This window comes from Macaca nemestrina, chromosome 5 (assembly GCF_043159975.1).
Source record: "Macaca nemestrina isolate mMacNem1 chromosome 5, mMacNem.hap1, whole genome shotgun sequence".
NCBI lineage: Eukaryota > Metazoa > Chordata > Mammalia > Primates > Cercopithecidae > Macaca > Macaca nemestrina.
Window position 1 is genome coordinate 69136555 of NC_092129.1, and position 20839 is coordinate 69157393.

At 49.2% G+C, this 20839-nt stretch overlaps 1 protein-coding gene and 1 long non-coding RNA gene across 5 annotated transcripts in view; one reads left to right on the top strand and one right to left on the bottom strand.

The window, feature by feature from the left end:
* Positions 1 to 5549: 5549 nt before the first annotated feature.
* Positions 5550 to 13189, bottom strand: LOC105489026 (UL16-binding protein 3). Of its 3 annotated transcripts, XM_071096605.1 has the most exons (7): positions 12556 to 12752; positions 11408 to 12398; positions 9879 to 10049; positions 8992 to 9243; positions 8494 to 8766; positions 7669 to 7797; positions 5550 to 6423 (listed from the first exon to the last, which is right to left on the bottom strand). In XM_071096605.1, the coding sequence occupies exons 3-7, from the start codon at positions 9883 to 9885 to the stop codon at positions 6413 to 6415; spliced, it is 672 nt and encodes a 223-aa protein (XP_070952706.1). In that variant the 5' UTR covers positions 9886 to 10049; positions 11408 to 12398; positions 12556 to 12752; the 3' UTR covers positions 5550 to 6412. The 3 variants fall into 3 exon arrangements, with proteins under 3 accessions (XP_070952706.1, XP_070952705.1, XP_070952704.1); XM_071096604.1 differs by lacking the exons at positions 9879 to 10049; positions 11408 to 12398 and adding an exon at positions 13014 to 13189 and having other exon boundaries at positions 12556 to 12662; XM_071096603.1 differs by lacking the exons at positions 9879 to 10049; positions 11408 to 12398 and adding an exon at positions 13014 to 13189 and having other exon boundaries at positions 12556 to 12718.
* Positions 13190 to 13388: 199 nt separating this feature from the next.
* Positions 13389 to 20839, top strand: part of LOC105489027 (uncharacterized) — a 58876-nt gene continuing 51425 nt past the window's right edge. For both annotated transcript variants that reach the window (XR_011623457.1, XR_011623458.1), the window contains exons 1-3: positions 13389 to 13709; positions 15607 to 15979; positions 19160 to 20026. This is a non-coding gene — a long non-coding RNA (uncharacterized lncRNA). The remainder of the gene's footprint in view (positions 13710 to 15606; positions 15980 to 19159; positions 20027 to 20839) is intronic.

A 20839-nucleotide genomic window follows, 5' to 3' on the forward strand; every position in this document is an offset into this window, starting at 1 on the left:
CTCCTACTTAGCCCATTTATAAAAACCCTGACGTTTGTTTCTATAACCTGGCAAATCGTTCGGGACCCCTCTCTGTGACAGACAGCTCTTCTTTCCTTTCGCCTATGAAACTCCTGCTCCAATCTCACTAGGTGATGCACGTCCCCGTCCTTGATTTCCTTGGCGGCCAGATCAAGAATCTTGGCATTTATCCCAGACAACGAGCTGTTTTACTGCCGTTCCTTTCTGGCCTCGTTTCTGCCACTGTGTTTTCTCAAGCGGGGAGAAGCAACCCCAGGGACGCGACGTGGCCAGAAGGAGCCCCTGCGTGGGGAATGGAGAAGGGCACAGGCGCAGTCAGAAAGGCCTTCCTCCCCGACGCCCTCTCCTCTTTCTCCGACCCAATCCAGGAACTCACCGGCCCGCGCGGTCCAGAAACAGTCCCGCAGCAGAGGCAGAGCCAGAACGCAATGAAGGAACGTGGGGCCCTCAGTCAGCTCCTTTGGGACCCGGACCTTGCAACGGAATGCCGAGGACATTGCTGTTCACCGCGCGGAGGAAATGTCAGCGCCTCCCGCTGAGCCGTCCCGGGCTTTGGTCACCCGGGTGGAACCGCAGCGCAGAGAAACGCCCTGACGTTTCACTCCGCGTGTCTCCTGCTTCCCGTTCTTCCCAGGAGATCATTTCACTTCGTTTTGCAAATCTTTTCTTCCACTTGCGCGCTGCTTCTTTATGTTCTTAAATGCGTGTTTCACAAAGAGCAGGGCTTGAGTTTTGTACTTTCTCTGTGGTGTTCGTTTTTGTGTGTCTGTGGGTGGTGAAATTGGGTCGGAGTCGCTCTACGGTCATTTTTGCCTTTTGCCTCTTGCGCGCCTCGGCGTCCCCGGATTTCAACCGCAAAACACTTGCGTGGAAAGTTAGTTCCAGGGGGTTTCAGTTCTGGCCCGCCGCGTACCTTCTGGTTCCGCGCGCTCCTCCCTGGGCGCCAGCTGTGCCCGGGCTCGGCCCCCACTAGCCTGATACCCCTCAGGGGGCGCCCTGCTGCAGCCGATGTCGCATCAGGAGGGACCCGGCCCCGGGCGGGTGGCAGCGGGCGGAAACGCCTTTGGAAGACGTAGGAGGACTGGCCCATCGTGGCAGGGATAAGTTTTTTCCCTCGGGCTTGAGGTGAGGGGAAATCAGAGGTGACTGCTGGTTTCCTTCCACAGCCTGGTGCGGGGGGCGGGGAGGACTTTACACCTGGCTCCTGCGGAGACGTCACCTTCCAGCTGGGGTCCTTGGAGCTCCAACAGCGCGGTTCCCGCGCGGATCCCCCTCCTGCTTTCTTTGAGGCTGCTGGTGGGCGGCGCCCGTGACCCATTTGGTCCTGAGGGTCCACGGGTCGGGTCAGGAGCTTCTAATCGTCCCCTTCCCGACCCCGTCGCCTGGAGGACAAGGGCCCTTGGTTCCTCGGCTGGGCTGGGGTCTCTTCCAGGATGGACGTCCTGAGGCTGAGAAAAGCCCGAGAGGTGTGGAAAAGTAGGTTCAGAGAGAGGACGGGAAAAAGGGAAGGAGAAGCACGTGGCAGGAGAACCAGAAGAAACTCCAACTCCGAAAATAGGGAGAGGGTGCCACAGGGACAACCCGTCCCCCACCCCCCGGCCCCAGTTAGGGTTCTCCAGAGGGACTGCCCCGATAGGATATAGGTATATGTATATGAAAGGGAGTTTATTAGGGAAAATTGGTGCACACGATTTCAAGGCAAAGTCCAATGGTAGACCGTCTGCAAACTGGGAGGAGACAAACCAGCAGGGATCAGTCCAAGTCAGAAAGCTTCAAAACCGGGGAAGCTCACAGGGCAGCCTTTATCCCCTGCCAAAGGTCCCAGAGACCCCGGAAGTCGGAAACTGCTGATGCAAGCCCCAGAGCCCGAAGGCCAAATAACTTGGACTCTGATGTCCAAGGAGGAAGGAAGCAAGAACCTGCACGGAAGGCAGAGAGAAGCCAGAGAGCTCCGCCCGCAGAGTCACCCCACCCTCTCCCGCCTACTCTCTTCTAGCCCAGCACTGTTTGTTAAATAGGAAGTCTTTCTTCCATTGCTCATTTCTGTTGAAGATTAGATGGCGGTAGGTGTGCAGGCTGATTTCTGGGCTAATTTGTTCTACTGATCTAAGCGTCTATTTTTGTAACTGTGTAGGTCTGTGTTGGTCACTGTAGCCTTATAGTATATTTTGAAGTCTGGAAACGTGATGCCTCTGGCTTTGTCCTTTTTGCTTAGGATTGTTTTGAGAGTTTGAATTTTTTTTTTTTTTGTTCCAAATATATTTTAGAATAGATTTTTCTAATTCTGTGAAAACCAATATTGGTATTTTGATAGTGATAACTTTTCATCTGTAAATTGTTTTGGGAAGTATGGCCATTTTAGCTATATTGATTCTTCCAACCAATGAGCATGAAATATATTTTCTATTCATTTGTGTTGTCTCTGATTTTTTTTAGCAGTATTTTGTAGTTTTCTTATAAAGATCTTTCATCTCTTTGGGTAGATGAACTACTAGGTACTTCATTTTCTTTGTGGCTGTTGTAAATGTGATTGTGTTCTTGCTTTCATTCTCAGTTAGAATGTTGTTGGAGTATAAGAATGCTACTGATTGTGTACATTGATTTTGTATGCTGAAACTTGACTGAATTCATGTATCAGTTCCAGGAGCCACTCCGGCTCTCCTTCTGTACCTGGGTTTTCCTTTGAGCCCCATTCCCTCCTGCAAGTGTCTCATTCATTCAGTTGCATGCTCAGTCTCCAACCACCACTTAAATCATGTCAGGTACACCTGATGAAGGAGAGAAAAAACATTCTCTGTGAGTCTGAAAAAGATTCTGGATTCCTGATAAGTGTGTACTGTGTCCCCCTGGTGGCAGGAAGAGGTGCATGATTGCTAGATCACAGCCATTAGCACCTTTGGGCTGCTGCTATTCCCAGCTTGGGTGGGCCTGAGTCTGGTGGCCAGGAGCCTACAGCAGGAGTGAGGCAGGTGGGCCCAGGTGTGCACAGAGGCCCCTCCTCCTGTTACCTGGCTGTCCTGCCCAGGACTGTCCTGCCAGCCTTCTGCCTTCCTCCTGTTCACCCAGTCACTGACCCAGGTCTTCCAGCCTCAGGGGTGGGGCTGCCAGGGCCTTCCCAGTGGCCTCCTCTCAGAACTAACCTAGGCTCCTGTCCCCAGCCCTGTACATGGGACTCTTCTCACACACAGATCCTGGGACCCACCAAGCTCTGCCCCTCCCGTGTGTAAGAACTGCCCATCCCCATGTGTCTGTTGTCCTCCAGACCACCCTCCATGTGGCCTCTCCTGGATAGAGGCTTTAGTGCATCAGGCCAGAACCTTCTGGGTTCTTGTGTCCCTGCACAGTCACAGAGGTGGGTGCCATCCCATGCCCCTGTCCTGAAGCAGAGACAGGCCCTGGGGTTGGCCCAGGCCTCCTCCCCTTTCCCACAGCCTCAGGACCCTGGGGATTGAAGGTCACCAGGTACAGGTTCTCCCCACGTGAATACTGTGTGGAGAGGGATGTCTGTGCCTATCTTTTTTTCATTTAATGGGTAAAGGGCTGAGTGGCTGGAGGCAGAGTGGGACTCAAGGTCTCTGCCCAGTCCTCACCCCAGGCTATGCCCTCCCCAGCAGCCAGGGGCCACTGGGCCCCCTACCTCCCTTCTACTTCTGCCCACAGTTCCAGATGCCTCCATAGTGACTGAGAAGAGGATGTGCTGGGGATTCCTCAGTTGTAGGTGCATGCAGGGGTGAGCCGAATGGAGAGGGGATACAGCCGCAGACTCAGGCCTGGGAAACCATTGATGGCTGTGTGGTAAAGTGAGCCCTAGATGGAAGGAGAACCCTCCCTCAGCTCCTGTGCCCATGGAAATCCAACACTTCGAAGATCTCAGTCTCATCTGGATTAGGTCATGTATCTAGAAATTGATGAAGGGACTCTGGGCCTTCATTCTGTAGAGCTGCTTCATTCTCTAGAGGGGTCTGGGGGCTGCCTGCAGGGGAGGAGGGGGCAGGAGAAGCTGCCTGAGGCTGAGAACAAAGGGTGAGAGGGGAACACCTGGAGGCCCTGGCTTTGCAGGAGGAGGAGCTGTGCTGCATTTATGGAGGTATTCACTCCTTCACATCAATTTCTGAAAAGTAAGTTTTTCTTCAATTTCTATTTTCAACTAGTAAAAAAAAAAAAAGAAAATGAAACAAGCAGAATGAACAGAGTGGTCGCAAGCACATTACAGAGAACTTCTCTTCCTGCACTACTTGAGAGTGAGCTGTCACACTGACGCCCCATCTTAGAGATGCCACCTCATGCCCCATACTTTACTATGGTTTCCTTGCAAACCAGGACACTCTCCAGATAACCCCTGTGCAAACTCCAAATTAGATTTCACTGCAGACATTATGACCATCTTATGCTCAGATGCCACTCAGGGTTCAGCAATTATCCAGGGAGCTGATGGATGCGGGCATTTCCTACTCCCTCATTTTCCTAAATACATACGTTATGGTGCTCTATTTGTCCCATTGATTGATCTGCATATTTTTGGAAATATGGAAAGCGATCTGGATTGATGTGGTTATTTTTATTATGTGTAAATGAGAAATCCTCACTAACATGTTGGAAAAGTTTAACATTTTCATCCAGCATTTGGATGGTTTCATTTTTGCTAGTTCAGATTTTGTAGTCTAATGTAGAGCGAAAGAGAAATCTCTCATCAACATTGAAAAGCATCCTGTACTGTACTGGAATATTTCATGGCCAACTTTTTGCTATGACAATGAATAGCACAGTCAGCAGTCTAGTATCTCCATACTCTCTGGAACATGTTTGGGGCCTGGAACTGACTCTGGGATTGCTGGTTAGTGGGATGAGCACAGCGTCCACTGTCCTGGATACTGCCTGAGTAGACATCAAAGAAGTGATTCAATCTGGATTCCTACCCACAATGGAAGAAGTCTCTGATATTTTATTTCCTATCCACCAATTAGTAGAGACAGATTAAAAACATTTGTCAGTAGGAAGGGTGTGCAGGGGTAGACCATTGTTCTCTTGTGTCAGATATATAAAAGCTTTCACAGGTTTGTTCAGCATCTCTGAACTGCTCATGACATTTGCCCAAGAATTAGGTACATTTTATTTATATATTCTGCTTCTGATTTTTTGTCTATGGGGGAATAGCATTACTTTTAAAAACAGAAATGTATCTGTGGTGAGGATTTCTTCTACTAGAAGTGAGCATGGTCAGGGCTGAAGAATGGTGAGAAAAGCCACTGCCAAGCGTGGAGTGGGCTGGGGACAAACCAGAAAGCATCACATTCTGGAAGCAGGGATAGAGGCAGGAATACCTGCCAGCCCCCAGGGCATCAGGACAGTGGTGAAGACTGACAGCCAGGCTGCTTGTAAATTAAGAGTGATCTTTAAAGTCTCTGTCTCCAAAACATATCTAGCAACATCCCTGGGTGTATTACTAAACATAACATGGCAGAAGAATGAAATCCCATTAATTCTCTACTGGGTTACAAACCAAAATTCCAGTCAATAAGGTTCTTTGAAAATAGATATCTTTATTTAAGTACAGTCTAATAAATTACTAAATAAAATAATCATGAATATAATACATTTTCATATTAAATACTACATATTAAATACTAAAAATTTCTACAACAGACACTGTGGTTCAGGTCTGTAATCCCAGAGCAATTGGGAGGCAAAGATAAAAGGATTGCTTGAGGCCAGGAGTTGAAGACCAGCCTGGGCAACGTAGGAAGACCCAATCTCTACCTAAAAATAAAACAATTGCTAGGCATGATGGCATGCGCCTGTAGTCCGAGCTATTCTAGAGGCTGAGTCTAGAGGATCACTTGAGCCCAGGAGTTAGAGATTACGGCGAGTGATGACTATGCCACTTCACTCCAATATGGTTGACAGAATGAGAAAATGTAAAAAAAAAAAACAAAAAACCATAACAATAAAAAGGATTAATATGATTCTTGGTCAGTGCATGGAAAGGATCCCTGAGGCCTGAAGTCCACCATGCTATTTTAATAGCAATACTGTTTAGAAGAATAAGGTCATGCTTCAGAGAAGTGTCTGCTTTTCCACAATCAAAGAAGTAGAAATAAAATGCTTTTTGCTGAGATTTCTTGTTCAGTTAAACCTTGTACAGGAATTCCATCCATTAGCACCAAAAGAAAGTGGCAGAAGATATTAAGAAAAATGGCTGCTAGGATCATCAGCAAAGGTAATGAGTGGCATGAGATGTTGAGTCTACAATGTCCTCATCATCTGCTGGGGGCCGGTGGGCTTGCTAAGGCTTGAACTCCTGGCTGTCCAGTAAGGCACCGTGGTAAGTAGACAGGCGCCTTCTCTGAAGGGAGAGCGGGAACCAGACGAGGCTAACAAAGGCTTCCTGGTATCATCTTCCACCTTGGGAAAGATGAAGTGTTGGTTTAAGTGGCTGAGAAAAACCTGTGTCTGTTCTCCTGGGTGATCCCTCCCAGACCCTCCCCATTTTGGAGCTTCTTCCCCAAATAAGGAACATGTTTTTCCCTCCAACCCTACTCCTGGCTCTGCAGCCTGTCCCAACCTCCTCCCTCCTTCACCACACCACAGAGCCAGCCCAGGTCCTGTTATAGCCCTCAGGGGCTCAGAACTGAGGCTGGTAATGAGGGGTCTGCACCCTCACTCAGGGCCTGATCCTCTGTCTCATAGAAGGGTATAGAGGACCTGGGGGAGCTCTCTTCAAAGAGAGGTCTCTGGATCCATGTTCCCTGGCCTTGGGTGGGCTTGCAGGCAAACCTCCTTCTTTCCCCTTCGCTCTCAGCCTTTCCTCACCCCGGGAGCTGCACCCATAGCTCTGAATAGGACTGCCCCTGCCCCGCCCCATTCATTCCCAGCCAAGCTCAGTGGCAACCATGGACCTCTAGCAGCAGCTCAGCTGCCCTGTCTGAGTCCACTCTGCTCCAGGCAGGGCCATCAGCTGGCTCAGGATCTGGAGTGTGCAGGAGGCAGAATGGCAGGGGCATCACCCCAGGGCCTGGCCAGGAATCCCATGGGTCCAAGGGGCTTGGCCATTTCCTAAACCTCGTCCTGGACATGCTCTACTCTTCACCTTCCACCTTAACTGCTGGGACTCAAGCTGCTTTCTCTGGGAATGCAGCCTTAGGAACTGGGAGGAACTGGGTGGGCCAAGGCCCTCACAGCCCCCTCGTCCTGGAATTCCCCCAGGTCTCTCTCTTCTTAGCCTCTTCCAGGGACGCCCCTTCCCTTGACATCCTAGGTGAAGTGGCCATGCTGCTCCTCTCCTATTGTGCGGACTGCCCATGCCTGAGTTCCTGCTGCCTGCAGGTCACACACCACTACCCTTCCCGAATAGAAACCTGCTCTGAAACAGGCCTGAATTGTCTAAACCCTCTTGAACTCAACAGGCCCTGAGGCTTGGTATGGGCCCCTCCCTTTCCCTCTGGCCCTGATGGTGAGAATCCATCAGAACCCAAAGTTGAGCTACCCAGGTCACTGCCAACAGGCGACACCAGGTCTCATTCATCTGTCTCATGTCAGGATGAGAAGGTCCTGGCCATGGGGAGGGGTGGGGCTCTGGGAATTCTCCTTTCCCTTCCTCCCACCTCCCCTATCTGTCTCTTGTTCCCCTCACAGTTTTGCCTACAGTACCTGTCACTCTAAAGGACTCTCCTAAGATGCCAGGGAGGGTGAAGCAGAGGATGATGAGGAGGATCCAGGGACTGAGGCTGGTGGCTATGGCTTTGGTCTGGGCTGTGCCTGGGGCCACGGTGGGTGGTGCTGAAACAGAAACACAGGAGTGACAGCCCTTGTCCATGCCCCAAATCTGAGGAGATGCCTCCTCAGCTCCTGCTGCCCCAGGTCATCCTGGAAGGCAGAGGATTTCTCTCCCCTGCTGTGGGGCAGCCGCTGTGACAGTTCCTGGGGTAGGAAGGGAGAGGGGGTGTCCCCGTCCTCAGGGAGCTCACATAGCTGCTGAGGGAAGCAAGGTGACAGCACAGCCCACCCTCCTGCTCTGGTGGAAGAGGAGGTGATGCCCCAGGGTCAGGGACAGGAGAGTCTCGGGGCTGGCATTTGAGGTGGTTTTGATGGATTTCTAGAAAGAGACCAAGGGAGAGGAAAGGAAAAGTAATCCTAGGTGGAGGGAAATCTAAGGAGAAAGGCCCAGAAACACAATGACACCTACAGTTTCGAGGCTGGCAAGAAATCCACAGTGAGTGGAGCAAAAGCAAGTGCAGTGAGGAAGAGGAGTCAGGAGGGAGAGAGAAGAGGAGGATGGGAGAGCCCAGCCACCCCAAGGAGGAGCCCCCCCATGAGGGGTTCATGTTCTTACACTCACTGACACACTCACACACACACATAGACTCACACCCACTCACACCCATACACCCACACCCACCATACTCAGACACTCACAGACAAGGGTGTAACTCTATGGCATCTCCAGGGTGCTCCCAGTGCTCCCCTGTCAGTTACCTGTGGGTTCCAGCCTCTTCTTCCTGTGCATCAGGAAGTCCCTAAGCCAGCTCTTGCAGTCTCCCATCGAGACCTTCTGGAAGAACATGGTTAGTTCGCTGTCCTCCCACTTCTCTTTCATCCGCTTGGCTCCAGCCTGAACCACTGTCCACTTTCTGTTGTTTGAGTCAAAGAGGAGGAACTTCTGTCCATTGAAGCTGAACTGCCAAGATCCACGGATGGGTCCGTCGACTTCACACTCACAAGACATCCTGGCCTGCAGCGTGCGGGGTCCTGCCCCAATCAGAAAGAGATCAGCTCTGGTCTTTACACATTCTCTTCCCTGTCCCACATCCTCCTATGCTGAGACCCTTCTCACCTGGTCCTGTTGTCTCCTCCAAGTCCTGCCCTTGCTGCTGGGCTTCATGGAGGTCCCATGTCTAATTTATTCTACCCACACAAAGTGCAGCCCCTGAGCCCACACTCTGCTCCCTTCTGTCCTTGGTCTCTTCCACTCACCGCTGGGTGTGAAATCCTCCCGCTCAGTGTCAGCCAGTTTCATTCTGAGCCTCCACCCCACCTCTTTCAGCATTTCCAATTGTTTTCCCCAGGCATCTGTGACATCCAGCTGCTCTTCTAGGTGACCCATAGATAAGACCTTGTCACTGCCACAGTCATAGGAGAGGAAATTCTTCTGATCAGCCTGGCCCTGGACCTCACACCACTGTTGTCCATGAGTGATGTTGAAGTTATACCAGAGAGAGTGAGCATCTATGGAAAAAAAGAAAAAACACCGGAGAGTGTTGGTGTGGGGGAATGACCCCAAACACTGGGACAGCAAGAGGGTTTCCTGAAGGGCTGGGGTAGCAGAGCATGGATTTCTCTTCCTCGACGGTGGTCTCTGCCTGTGGAGGAACCATGGGTCGCCAACATGTCCATCTCCTCACTCTGCCCAGACCTATACTCACATCCGTCAGCACAGCACCCTGCCAGGGAGGTGGCAGGCCTGCTACAGGAGGAAGGACTTAGATGGCAGGATCTTCAGGAGCAGCCCAGGTGGACTGCAGGAGGCGGGAGAGTGTGGGAAGGCACCCTGAGGATGTTGGAGCATGGTGCAGTGGGTACGATGTAGTCAACATTGGATAAGGGTGAGTTCATTTATTATGGGTAACAAGACATGGTAAGTTCCCTGGAATGTGGTCATCTGCTAGGAGGTTGCCCTTGGAACCTTGGAGAAAGGAATGACCCACACCGCATGAAACAGAAAACCCAGGTCTTACATGGCAGGTTGTAGAGGAAGGAACAAAAGACTAAGAGAAGTGCCCATGCCACAGTGACTGCAGTATGGAATCCAGAACAATGTCCACCCTCTGTGCTCAAGGGAAGCCTGGAAGACTCCTGTTTACCCAGCATATAAAGAAGGCTCCAGGAGAAGGCAGCAGACTGTCAAGAAGCTCAGGGATGCCTGTTGCTGAAGGCCAGGGTCAGGGGTAGGAGATGCTCTTCCTGAAATGGGCTCCCGGTAGTAATGGGGGTGGAAAATCCTGAAATAACAGATCTCAAGAGGAGGCCGTCAACTGTCAGCAGGAAGGAGGGTGCAATGATGGAAATAATTAGAGAAGTAACAATGCCAGCTGGGGACCTCAGTCTTACAAAGCTATGCCCCATAGAAAAAAAGGGTCCAAGATCCAAAAGAGAGGGAGACTCCACCCGGATACTACTAGATTTAAATAATTACCACAAAGACAAAATGCAAGGATGGATGACCAGGAGGCTGAAAGTTGCCACCCCAGGAAATAACTGAGCTCCTTTGCCCAGCTTTGAGATCTGAGCCACATCTCAGATGCAGAGTCCCTTACTAGAAGGAGAGCCCAGAGCCCCTGGTGGGCCCCTTCAACCCCACAGCAACTGCAATGACTCCTTCAGACTCCCCCACAGAGCAAGAAGGACATTCACTCTGGTAACTGTACACCATGAAACAGCAAATACCCAGACACTCCTAGTGGACACAGTGTGCGATCTGAGCTCTTCCCTGAGATGTGAAGCATTAACTTGCTCCCCTCTTACTCATGAGGTGCATTTGGAGCAAAGTAACAGATGGACGCCTGTGTCAGGTCCAGCTTAGAGGGATGTGCTGGGTTCATAGACCCATTCGATGGTAATTTCACATTTCCTGGATTTCTACCGGGAATGGTTAGTGTTTGTAGTTAATGTAGTAACTATTATAGGTTGTGCTGGTCATATGACATCCCCTGTCACTACTGAATGCTGCTCTGGTAGCTGGGATGCAGCCATACACACTCTCATGAGGAGTGTTGCTGGACCTGCCACTATGGCTATTTGACCCTGGACTCCCTAAGATCCCAGAGGCATGTGTGGTTGGAAAAGGTGCTATGTGGATTTCATGGCTATTCCCAACCACGGAATCACAACAGGGTCCCCTACTGCTCAGAAGCAAGGCTGTGCCACTCACAGCAATGAAATCCCCTCACTTAAAAGTGGCTCCAGGTGTGGTCCTGGGCCCTGGTGGAGATGGGCCTCCATCTATGGGAGGGCAGTGACCACACAGCCTCAGAGCTGCCCATCACACGGTGGGCTCCTCACCCTTTAGGTCATTAGGAAGGTAGGCCCAGCAGTGAGAAGACGCAGGTGCGTCTCCTGGGATGGGCCGGAGCAGGGCCACAGGGAACCAAGAAGCTGCACAAGCAGTTGGCCCCGATCCCCAGGACACTACATGGGTGTACCCCTCACCCTCAGCTCACACCTGAGGCTTCAGGGAGGGTCCCTGATCGCCCCAAGGGACCGATGATGCCCCCCAGCAGCAAAGGAGGGGGGCATTGACCCCGAACCATAGAACCTCCACTCGCATCCATCACACCCACACCACCCAGAAGCCACAGGCAGGGTCGGACACACCTGTGACTCTTCAACTTACACCACTTGGAGATGACACCCCAGGGGATGGGGCAGCAATTGCCAGGACCCAGCATGCGCCTTCACCTGGGGTCAGCAACCTAGGATGGTGTCCACATCTGGTCTCCCTTTTATTTGCAAGTTGCCATTGCCTGCTGTTCCTCTACAAAGGGACAGGACTTGACACACAGAGTACCCATGGCCAGCAAGGACCAAAGTGCCTTCAGCTTTTCCTTTCTAGAAAGGGTTTGCTGATACCTGTCTGCTTAGTGACTACTCTATATGACGCTGGCTCCCCAGTAGGAAGAACAGGCGGGTCTGGGATCCAAGGGCAGTAGTGGGCGCCTCTACCCACGGGCGCTCCCAGGGTCATCCTGGGGGACATGGTACTTCCCATCCCCCCTGCATTAGGTTTTGTGGAAAGCATGGGGTGTGTTTGCTGGGGTGTGTCCGCTGGGGTGTGTGATCAGGCAAAGGGGGTGAAGGTGTTATTTGGTGGAGGAGGTGCTAAGGGCCCCTTCTTGGATGGGGAGGTGAGGGAGGCCTGTGGGGTGACAGGGCTGGGCTGAGATGGGGAGTGAAAAGATGCGTCCTGAGTAGTGGAAGTGAATAGTGAGGGGAGGAGTAGGAAGTGTCTGCTGAGCCGCTGGGGGCAGTTAAGTGTCTGCAGCAAAGCGCAGGGGGAAGTTCCAGGGCATGGAGCCCTGGGGATGCTGGAGGGTTTGTGTGGTAGAGAGCCGGTGAGAGCAGAGAGACCTGTGGCTGATTGGGGTGTCAGTGATCGCGTCTCTGTGGAACCCCCCTTCACCCCTGTCTTGACCCCAGCTCGGGTTCCAGGGGCTCTGGTTTCTCCTTCCCGAGGGCGAGTGGGGCTGCGGGGCTCCACCAAGGGATCCCCTTCCCACCTAGCCCTCTGCAGCTTTTTGGCCCCTCCACCCTCCTGCGGTTCCTTTTTCGCCTTCTTTGACCCCCCTCCTGCCCTGCGGGGCAAGCAGCAGCCTCAGGAAGCGGACCTGGCGAAAAAGAGCAGCGAATGGGAACTGAGCGAGGGAGCAGACCAGGGAGATCGCGCCGGTCCTTCTAGAAGCCTTCCCTCCTCTGAAACGCGCTGCAGTCCACAGCCCCCCAGGTTTGGCCCCTGCCCCGCTGAGGCTCCATCCCCAAACTTACCGGCCCGCCCCGTCCCGGACCAGTCGGATAGCAGGTACAGAGTCAGGAGGCACAGAAGGATCGCAGGGCTGGCGGCCACTGCCATTGTAGACTTGGAGCGCAGCTGACTGGAGGAGCGGTCGATGTGGGGACCGGCGGATGAATCACTTCCACCCTCCAATGCCTGCCAGTGGTTAAATAGGCCGGCCCGCCCCGACCCTCTCGGTCCCGTCCCGCCCCTCTCCGTCCCGTCACGCCCAGGCGCCCGCTCCAGTCCCGCCCCGCCTAGGGATCCAGGGGAGCCTATGCCTGCCCAAGTTTGGACGGCTGCTCCGCCCTATCCCGCCCCGTCTCGCCCTTCCCCGCCCCACCCCGGGCTGGGACCCGGGGAGCCTAAGCCTGCTCTTGTTTGGGGATGCTCCGCCCCATGCCGCCCCGGGCTCGTGGCCTGACAGCGGCCCCCTCTAGCCAACACTTACTCTCCACCCCTGGCGCCGCGCGGGCCAGGACACGGTTCCTTCTTGACCGCCTCATTTAATTTTTTAACACAGCATTTATTATTACCCACTGATGCACAGGAAAGCGAAGAAACTTGCACAGGGATATTCAGTGGCGGCCGCGTCACCGCCTCTGTCAGCGACACCCGCCCTCCTTCAGCCTGCGCCCAGAGTCCCAGCCCCTCTCCGTCCAGGGCGCAGCCGCTTCCCAGTCCGGAGTGGACCTTCTTTGCCTCTCCACTAAAAGCTGAGGCGGTCTTTGAGTATATTCTACATGCCTTTATGACTTCTGGAAAAAAAAGAAAGAAAAGAAAGTCCTAGTGGCCGACCGTGATCAGTCATCATGTGATCAATTGTGTTTCCATGGAGAGCAGAAGCCGAGGGAGGGGTCTACGCATGCGTGGGGCTCACTTAGCTGCACACTCATCTGTGGCCAACTGCACCGAAATCCATGGGCCTAGGGCGGGTTTCCTATTTCAGTTGTGAGGTCTCCCGCTCTCCCTGAAGTCAGCAAATGCCAGGCCCACCCTGAGGACAGCTGGAGCTCTGAGCCCAGGCCGTGGCCTCTTCATGGTCCTGGGGGTGCTGTAAGGGGGTGGAAGTGAAAGCAAGACCCACCATCAGGACTCAGGCGTGTTTTTCAGACCCACAGAGGATGATTTTTCTCTCCATCACCTGGTGAGCCTGACATGATTTAAGGATGGTTGGAGGCTGAGTGAACCAGTGAATGAATGAGAGAGTTGTGGAAGTGAATGGGGCTCAGAGGAACAGCACAGGTGCAGAGGGGAGCTGGAGCGGAGGTTGTAACCCCCAGGGGCCTGAAGGTGGCAGCATGGAGGTTGGTAATTTTTTTTTTTTTTTTTTCCTTTTTTCCTTTTTTAGTTGTTGGGTTTTGTTTGTTGTTTTCTTGGTTGGTTGGTTGGTTGTGAGACAGAGTCTCACTCTGTAGCCCAGACTGGAGTGCAGTGGGACGATCTCAGCTCACTACAATCTCTGCCACCCGGGTTCAAGCGATTCTCCTCCCTCAGCCTCCTGAGTAGCTGGAATTAGAGGCGCCTACCACCACCTCCGGCTAACTTTTGCAATTTTAGTAGGGACAGGGTCTCACTATGTTGGCCATGCTGGTATCAAACTCCAGGCCTCAGGTGATCTGCCTGCCTCGGCCTCCCAAAGTGTTGGGATTACAGGCGTGAGCCACTGCGCCTGGCACCAACTTGGAAATTTCAGTCTCCACCTGGTGTCCACAAAGATTTTCCAAGGAAGAGTAACTTTGGTTTTCAACCAGTCTGGGAGTGCTTCATCAGGATAGAATCTTCTAGAAAACATAGTGTGATGACGGACAGCAAACTACTGTCTTCAGCTGGTTTGATTGAGCCTAGAGTGCACCAGGGCCAGGAAAATCTTGTCTTTTTTCTTGCTTTTTTTTTTTTTTTTTTTTTTTTTTTTTGAGACGTTGTCTCATACTGTTGCCCGGGCTGGTGTGCAGTGGCGTGATCTAGGCTTGCTGCAACCTCCACCTGCCAGGTTCAAGCGATTCTCCTGCCTCAGCCTCCTGAGTAGCTAGGATTACAGGCACCTCCCACCATGCGTGGCTAGTTTTTTAGTATTTTTAGTTGAGATGGGGTTTCACTATGTTGGCCAGGCTGGTCTCGTGATCCCCTCCATACCTGTGCTCCATTTAGTATACTGAGGTTTTCTTTGGTTGGTTTGAAAGCTATACATTCTAGTTTTCTTCTCAGGGTGGCCGTCCTTAACCTATGACTCATACCAATCAGTATCACATTTATTGGTATTAATGGTTTCATTTTATTCCTAATTTTAGAAGTATCAGCATGTTTTCCTATTCCTTTTGCGTGCCACCTCCAACCCCATTTTCCTGATATCTTTCCTAGCTGTAATTCTCGGTTATTCTTAGCTACACTTCTTTCTGTAATTCTAACTTCACATTTCCCTTGTTGTGAGGTAACAGTAATCTGGAACAGATTCTTTGGTCACTTGTCCTCCTCGGTTCTCTTGTCACATCTCCTGTGTTTCTCTTGCTATTGAGGTACCTTCCTCTAAACTGTTTCCAACTTGGTTTTTAGGAGGCAAATATCCTTCAGGTTTTCTGTGTTTCGAATATTTCTAAAACACTGTGGTGGGCAGGACTCGGTAGCTGCCCCTTCAAATTTCCTGTACTGTTTCTAGAACGATATGTTCTAGAAAACACTGATGATAGGACAACTAGCTGCTGTCTTAGCCTGTTTGTTTAAGCCTGGAGCACACCAGGGGCAGGAAAATCCAGTATTTTAAGCAAAGAAAGAATGTGTGTGAAAGTGGGAATGGAAATGGGAAAGGAAAGGGGGCCAGGAAGAAGGGGATGCAGAGAATAAGGGGTGAGGGGCCTAGAGAAACCAGCTGCTCCTAGTCTAGGCACCGCTAGTCTAGGTACTGTGAGTTTAGGCAACGCTAGTCTAGGCTCTGCACAGTCATAATTAAAGCTACTAATCAGTTGACCTTAAAATAGATTTTCCTGGGTTCTCTGAGTGGGCCCAGTGCCATCACATGAGCTCTAACAAGCAGAAAATTTTCTCAGGCTGGAGCCAAGAAAGATGCGTCCGATGTCAGAGAGATTCTAAGCATGAGAAGGATTCCATGCACTGTTGCCGGCTCTGAGATGTGGGGACCATGAGCAAGACTGGAGAGGGGCCTCTAGGAGTTAGGGAAGGGCTGACAGCCAGCAGGGAAGCTGGGACCTCAGTCCCACAGGTCCAAGGACTGGATTCTGCCAGCAACCTGAATGCACTTGGAAGGAAATGCTTCCCAGAACCTCCCAATCAGAGCCCAGCTGGTGGACACCTTGAACTTGACCTTGACCTTGAGGACTGGGAGCAGAGAAACCAATCAAGCCATCTCAGGCTTGTGACCTAGAGGAATATGAAATAATAAAGATGTACTGATTTAAGCAGGTAAGTATGTGGGTGGCAATTTGTTATCACTGCAACAGAAAAGATACCTTCCTATTTAAATGAGAACTGGACTGGATATAAAATTCTAGGCTCAAGTTCTTTTTCTTCATATTTGAGAAAGAATACTCTGTTGTTATCTTGCAACCAGGGTTGTTGCTGTGTAGCCTGAGGGCCAAGTGTTTCCTTCTTCCTTCCATTGTTTCCCTGGGGTAATTTGGGAAAGGGAGCCAGAAGCCTGAGCTTCTTTCCTGTCTTCACCCAGTGGATTTGTACTGTTCTAGGCCTTTAGTCACAGTCTCAAGGAGGTGGAGAATGGTTTCTACTTTAACCTACCTTTTCACAGATGCATTTGTAGATTGTACAAGCTTATTGTTTTTCTCTTATTCGACTAGTGCTAGTCTTCTCTCCTCCTATTTTATAAATATGAAACTTACTGAGATGTAATTTACAGACAATACTCCTTTGTGAACATAGGAGCTTAAAGTCTCTTATCTTTGGGAGCGTATTGAAATACATAGGCATTTGGCCATATTATAAGATGTGTTCCCAGGCTATAAACGTTAAACAGATGAATGATATTACTTCAGTCATGAATCATCTTACCAATCTGTCAATTCTGTAGAAAATCACGTTTCTAGCAGTGCTTGCTTCAGGTTTGCGAAGAGAAAAACAGCAATGTTTTCACTGAACATTGACTTTTAGACAAAATGAAGGCTAGAACTACATTAAATTCATTTTTACTTCCTATCATTTCTATATTTTATAGATTTCATAAAATCGGCCCACAGTCTTAATTTATGATAATTGTAATAGATATCTTAGTAAAACACCCAGTCTCTTTCGGTTATTGGAAACACTTATAAATTCTAGGCTTTAACAATAAATAGCACATTGTAGAACAGCAGTGTCGTTTAAAAACTGAACTTACTTGAATTAATCAGACATGACAAGATATTTTATGACCCTAACAGAAGCTTAATGAACAATGTTGAATAGATTTCAATACTTTTTTATAATGTACCTAAACTGTGTCAATTATGTTAACACTGCCTTTGAGAAGAAATCATCAATTTTGGATTTAACATACAGGATGGCACCCTAGAAAATGTTAAAACATCAGGAGAATTGTACCTTTAAGAGTGGAAATGAGCAATGAAAATACACACTACCAGAGTCACCTCCTGGGACGCCTAGATATTTACTTGTGATTTGAGCATTTTTCTGCCTAGAAACAGCAAAACTGACAGTTTAGCTCTAACTGGCAGGCACCACATGACATAGCAACAACAGAGCAAGAAAACCAGGAATATCTTTTGCTCAAAATAAAGTTATTTCAAATCTTGTTTTAAAAGCTTTTTTGCTAAGGTGCCTCCTTTACCCAAGAAACTAACAAAGAGCCACAGCAGCAACAATGATGCCCAGCAAGAGCAGCACTGCACGTGTAAAATCCAGTAAAGCACTCTGCCCTGAGGATTCGTCACTGCAGCTGTCCTGAGGGTTAGAATGTTTTCTACCTGACTGCTCCGGGAATGTGCGAGCCAAAAAATGAACAAAAATGATCCCTGGCTTGTGGAGATCCACAGGCGTTGAACAGAATCCAACATAATATCTCTGCAGAACACAACCTCACGTAGGCAGCAGAGGCTTCCTGCAGTAAAAAAGCCATGCCACAAAAAAGCTCAGAAACCTGCAGAATATATCAAGAGTCAAATCACAGTAAGTGAGTGAGCCAATCCCACAGAGTACGTTTGGCCCTGAAGAACTACAGATATTAGAACTAAAAAGAAAATAGTAGGCCGGGCGCGGTGGCTCAAGCCTGTAATCCCAGCACTTTGGGAGGCCGAGACGGGCGGATCACGAGGTCAGGAGATCGAGACCATCCTGGTTAACACGGTGAAACCCCGTCTCTACTAAAAAATACAAAAAACTAGCCGGGCGCGGTGGCGGGCGCCTGTAGTCCCAGCTACTCGGGAGGCTGAGGCAGGAGAATGGCGCGAACCCGGGAGGCGGAGCTTGCAGTGAGCTGAGATCCGGCCACTGCACTCCAGCCTGGGTGACAGAGCGAGACTCCGTCTCAAAAAAAAAAAAAAAAGAAAATAGTAAAATATGTATCCTTAAATCATTAAAGACATAAAAGAATAAAACCCACTGCAACCATTGAGACATTGTCAAAAAGACTAGTTATATCTGAAATAGAAAGAACCAAGCAGCACTTACAGCAATGAAAAATATGTTAATTAAAATTTGAAACTCAACACACTGAGAAGCAGCATATTAAATATAAGATGAAGTCACTGACCTGGATGGATCTGAAGAAATCATTCAAAATTTGGTAGAGAGAGAGTTTCATGCTGAAACTGCAAGAGAGAAGTATAAAGATATGGATGTACAAGGAAAAGGGCCAACCTGCCTCTAATTGGACTTCCAAAAGCAGAGAAGAAAATGAGGGAGAGGAAATTTTCAAAGAGCTAATGGCTAAGAACTTTTTCAGATTTTATGAAAGACATAGATTCTCAATTTTAGGAAACATAACCAATCTCAATTAGAATAAATAAAAATAAATTAACTCCTAGGTGCATTGTGATGAAATTGGAGAATATCTTAAAGGTTGTCTTCAAGAAAGGTATGTTTGAAGAGAACAACTTAAAAGGGAAAAATTTAAAAGCAATTATTGATAAAATATAATCCATAGGAAAGACAATCAATTTGACAACAGCCTCCTAGCCAGTTTTCAAAATTCGCAGCCATTGTCTCTCAAAATATGCCTTCTGTGTTGTTTTACCTGTCCTTTTAGGATTCCAATTAAATATGGGGTGAACCATTCCACAGTGTCTGCCACAGCAGCTGTGGCTTCTGAATTTTACTGTCTCTTCTAAATTTTTCCGCTCTTCAGTCTTCCTGTACTGCATTCCAAAGGATTTCTCTTTCTTGACCTACCTTCCAGCTTACACTTCTCTCTTCAGCTCTAATTTGCTATTAAAGCCATCTGTTGAGTTCTTCATTCCAGTTATTTAGTTTTATACTTATAGATTATTCCATAGTGCATATATCTTACATTTGAAGTAATGATTTTTTTCTGTTGTTTTTTCATTTTTTTAAGTTATTAAATCATAGTAAGCATAGTTATTTTTAAATCCCTGCCTGATAATTCTATTTTTTTTTTTTTTTTTTTTGAAACAGAGTCTTGCTCTGTCTTCTGGGCTGAAGTGCAGTGGTGTCATCTCGGCTGACTGCAACGTCCACTTCCTGGGTTCAATTCATTCTCGTGCTTTAGCCTCCTGAGTAGCTGGGACTATAGACATGCCCAATTAAGGAAGGAGACCACTCCTACTCCCCACACCTTGCCTAGTTCACAAGACAGGAGGAGAGAGAAAGCAAAAAGTTAGAAAGAAACCAAAGTAAGATAAATAGCCAGACAACCTCGGCACCACCACCCTGCCCTAGGAGTTAAAAAAATAATAATAATAACATCAATCCCTGACCTAAACTACTTGTGTTATCTGTAAATTCCAGACACTGTATGAAAAAAGCATTGTAAAACTTTTTGTTCTGTTAGCTGAGGCATGTAGCCCCCAGTCACGTTTCCCATGCTTGCTCGATTTATCACGACCCTTTCCCATGGACCACTTAAAGTTGTAAGCCTTTAAAAAGGCCAAGAACTTCTTTTTGGGGGAGCTGGGCTCTTAAGACGCGAGTCTGCCGACGCTCCCGGCGGAATAAAAAACGTCTTCCTTCTTTAATCCGGTGTCTGAGGAGTTTTGTCTGTAGCTCTCCTGCTACATTTCTTGGTTCCCTGACTGGGAAGCCAGGTGATTAACCAACTGTCGAAGCAGCCCCTTAGGCAGCTTATGCCTGCCCTGTAGAGCATCCCTGTGGGGGACGCTGGCCAGCTTGAGCTATGCGGATCCTGAGAGCGCTCCCAGGTAGGCATTTGCCCTGGTGGAACGCCTCGTCAGAGCAGTACACAGCAGGCCCCCACGGAAGATCAAGGCAGTGACTGAACACCGGGAAGGAACTGGCACTTTAAGTCCAGACATCTGAAACTTGGTAAGACTGGTCTTTGGAACTTGCTCACTCCATTTGAGTGGAAGTGTGGCCTGATCACCCACGGCATGCCTGTACCGGCACTTTGGTTTTTGTTTTTGACTTGACTTGCTTGACACTTTGGTTTTAGTTTTGATTTTGATTTAGTGTGAATTAGATGAGTGAGTGATCTTTTACCCTTTACTTCTTACAGTGTGAATGTTGTTTTGTCTTGAGAAAAAAATAGGTCAGACACAAAGTAAGCCCACTCCACTAGGAACTGTGTTTAAAAAAAATTCAAAAAGAAAAAAAAAGTCATCAAATCATCATAACGTACTCTATTAAAATGCACGTTACAGAACCTTAAGAAAGGTTTTGCAGGAGATTATAGAGTTAAGTTAACCTCCTAGAGGTTAAGAACTCCGTGTGAATTAGAACTGCCCTCTTTTGGTGTTGGATGGCCCATGGAAGGAACTATAGACAGAGAACAACTGGCCATGTATTTAAGGTGGTGACAGGGGTCAGAGGACAGCCAGTGTACCTAGATCAAATTCCTTTATATTGACTCACGGTTAAATATAACATAGACAAAACCAGCATAAATTTAGCCCCGTTTAACAGCTTATTGCAAAAAAGCCAAAAGTTAAAGTAAGAGCAGCTTCACCAGCAGACAGAGAGTTAAAAAAGGAGTCCCAGAAACAGCAAGAGAAGCCAGGTTTGCAGGAGTCACCAGAGATAATAGAAAGTCTTTCTCCATGTGTCCCAGCCCACTACCCCGCTTTACCAAGGCCAACAGCCCCCTCGGAAATGAGATTCAGAAGCTAACACACCCCAGGT

Excerpts from the sequence above, each read along its gene's own strand:
- LOC105489026 (XM_071096604.1), bottom strand. The coding sequence starts at position 12,640 with ATGGCAGTGGCCGCCAGCCCTGCGATCCTTCTGTGCCTCCTGACTCTG. Across the intron at positions 9,244-12,555 it reads GTCCGGGACGGGGCGGGCCG|ATGCTCACTCTCTCTGGTAT; the intron begins GTAAGTTTGGGG and ends TTTTTTCCATAG. Across the intron at positions 8,767-8,991 it reads GGAGGATTTCACACCCAGCG|GACCCCGCACGCTGCAGGCC; the intron begins GTGAGTGGAAGA and ends TGATTGGGGCAG.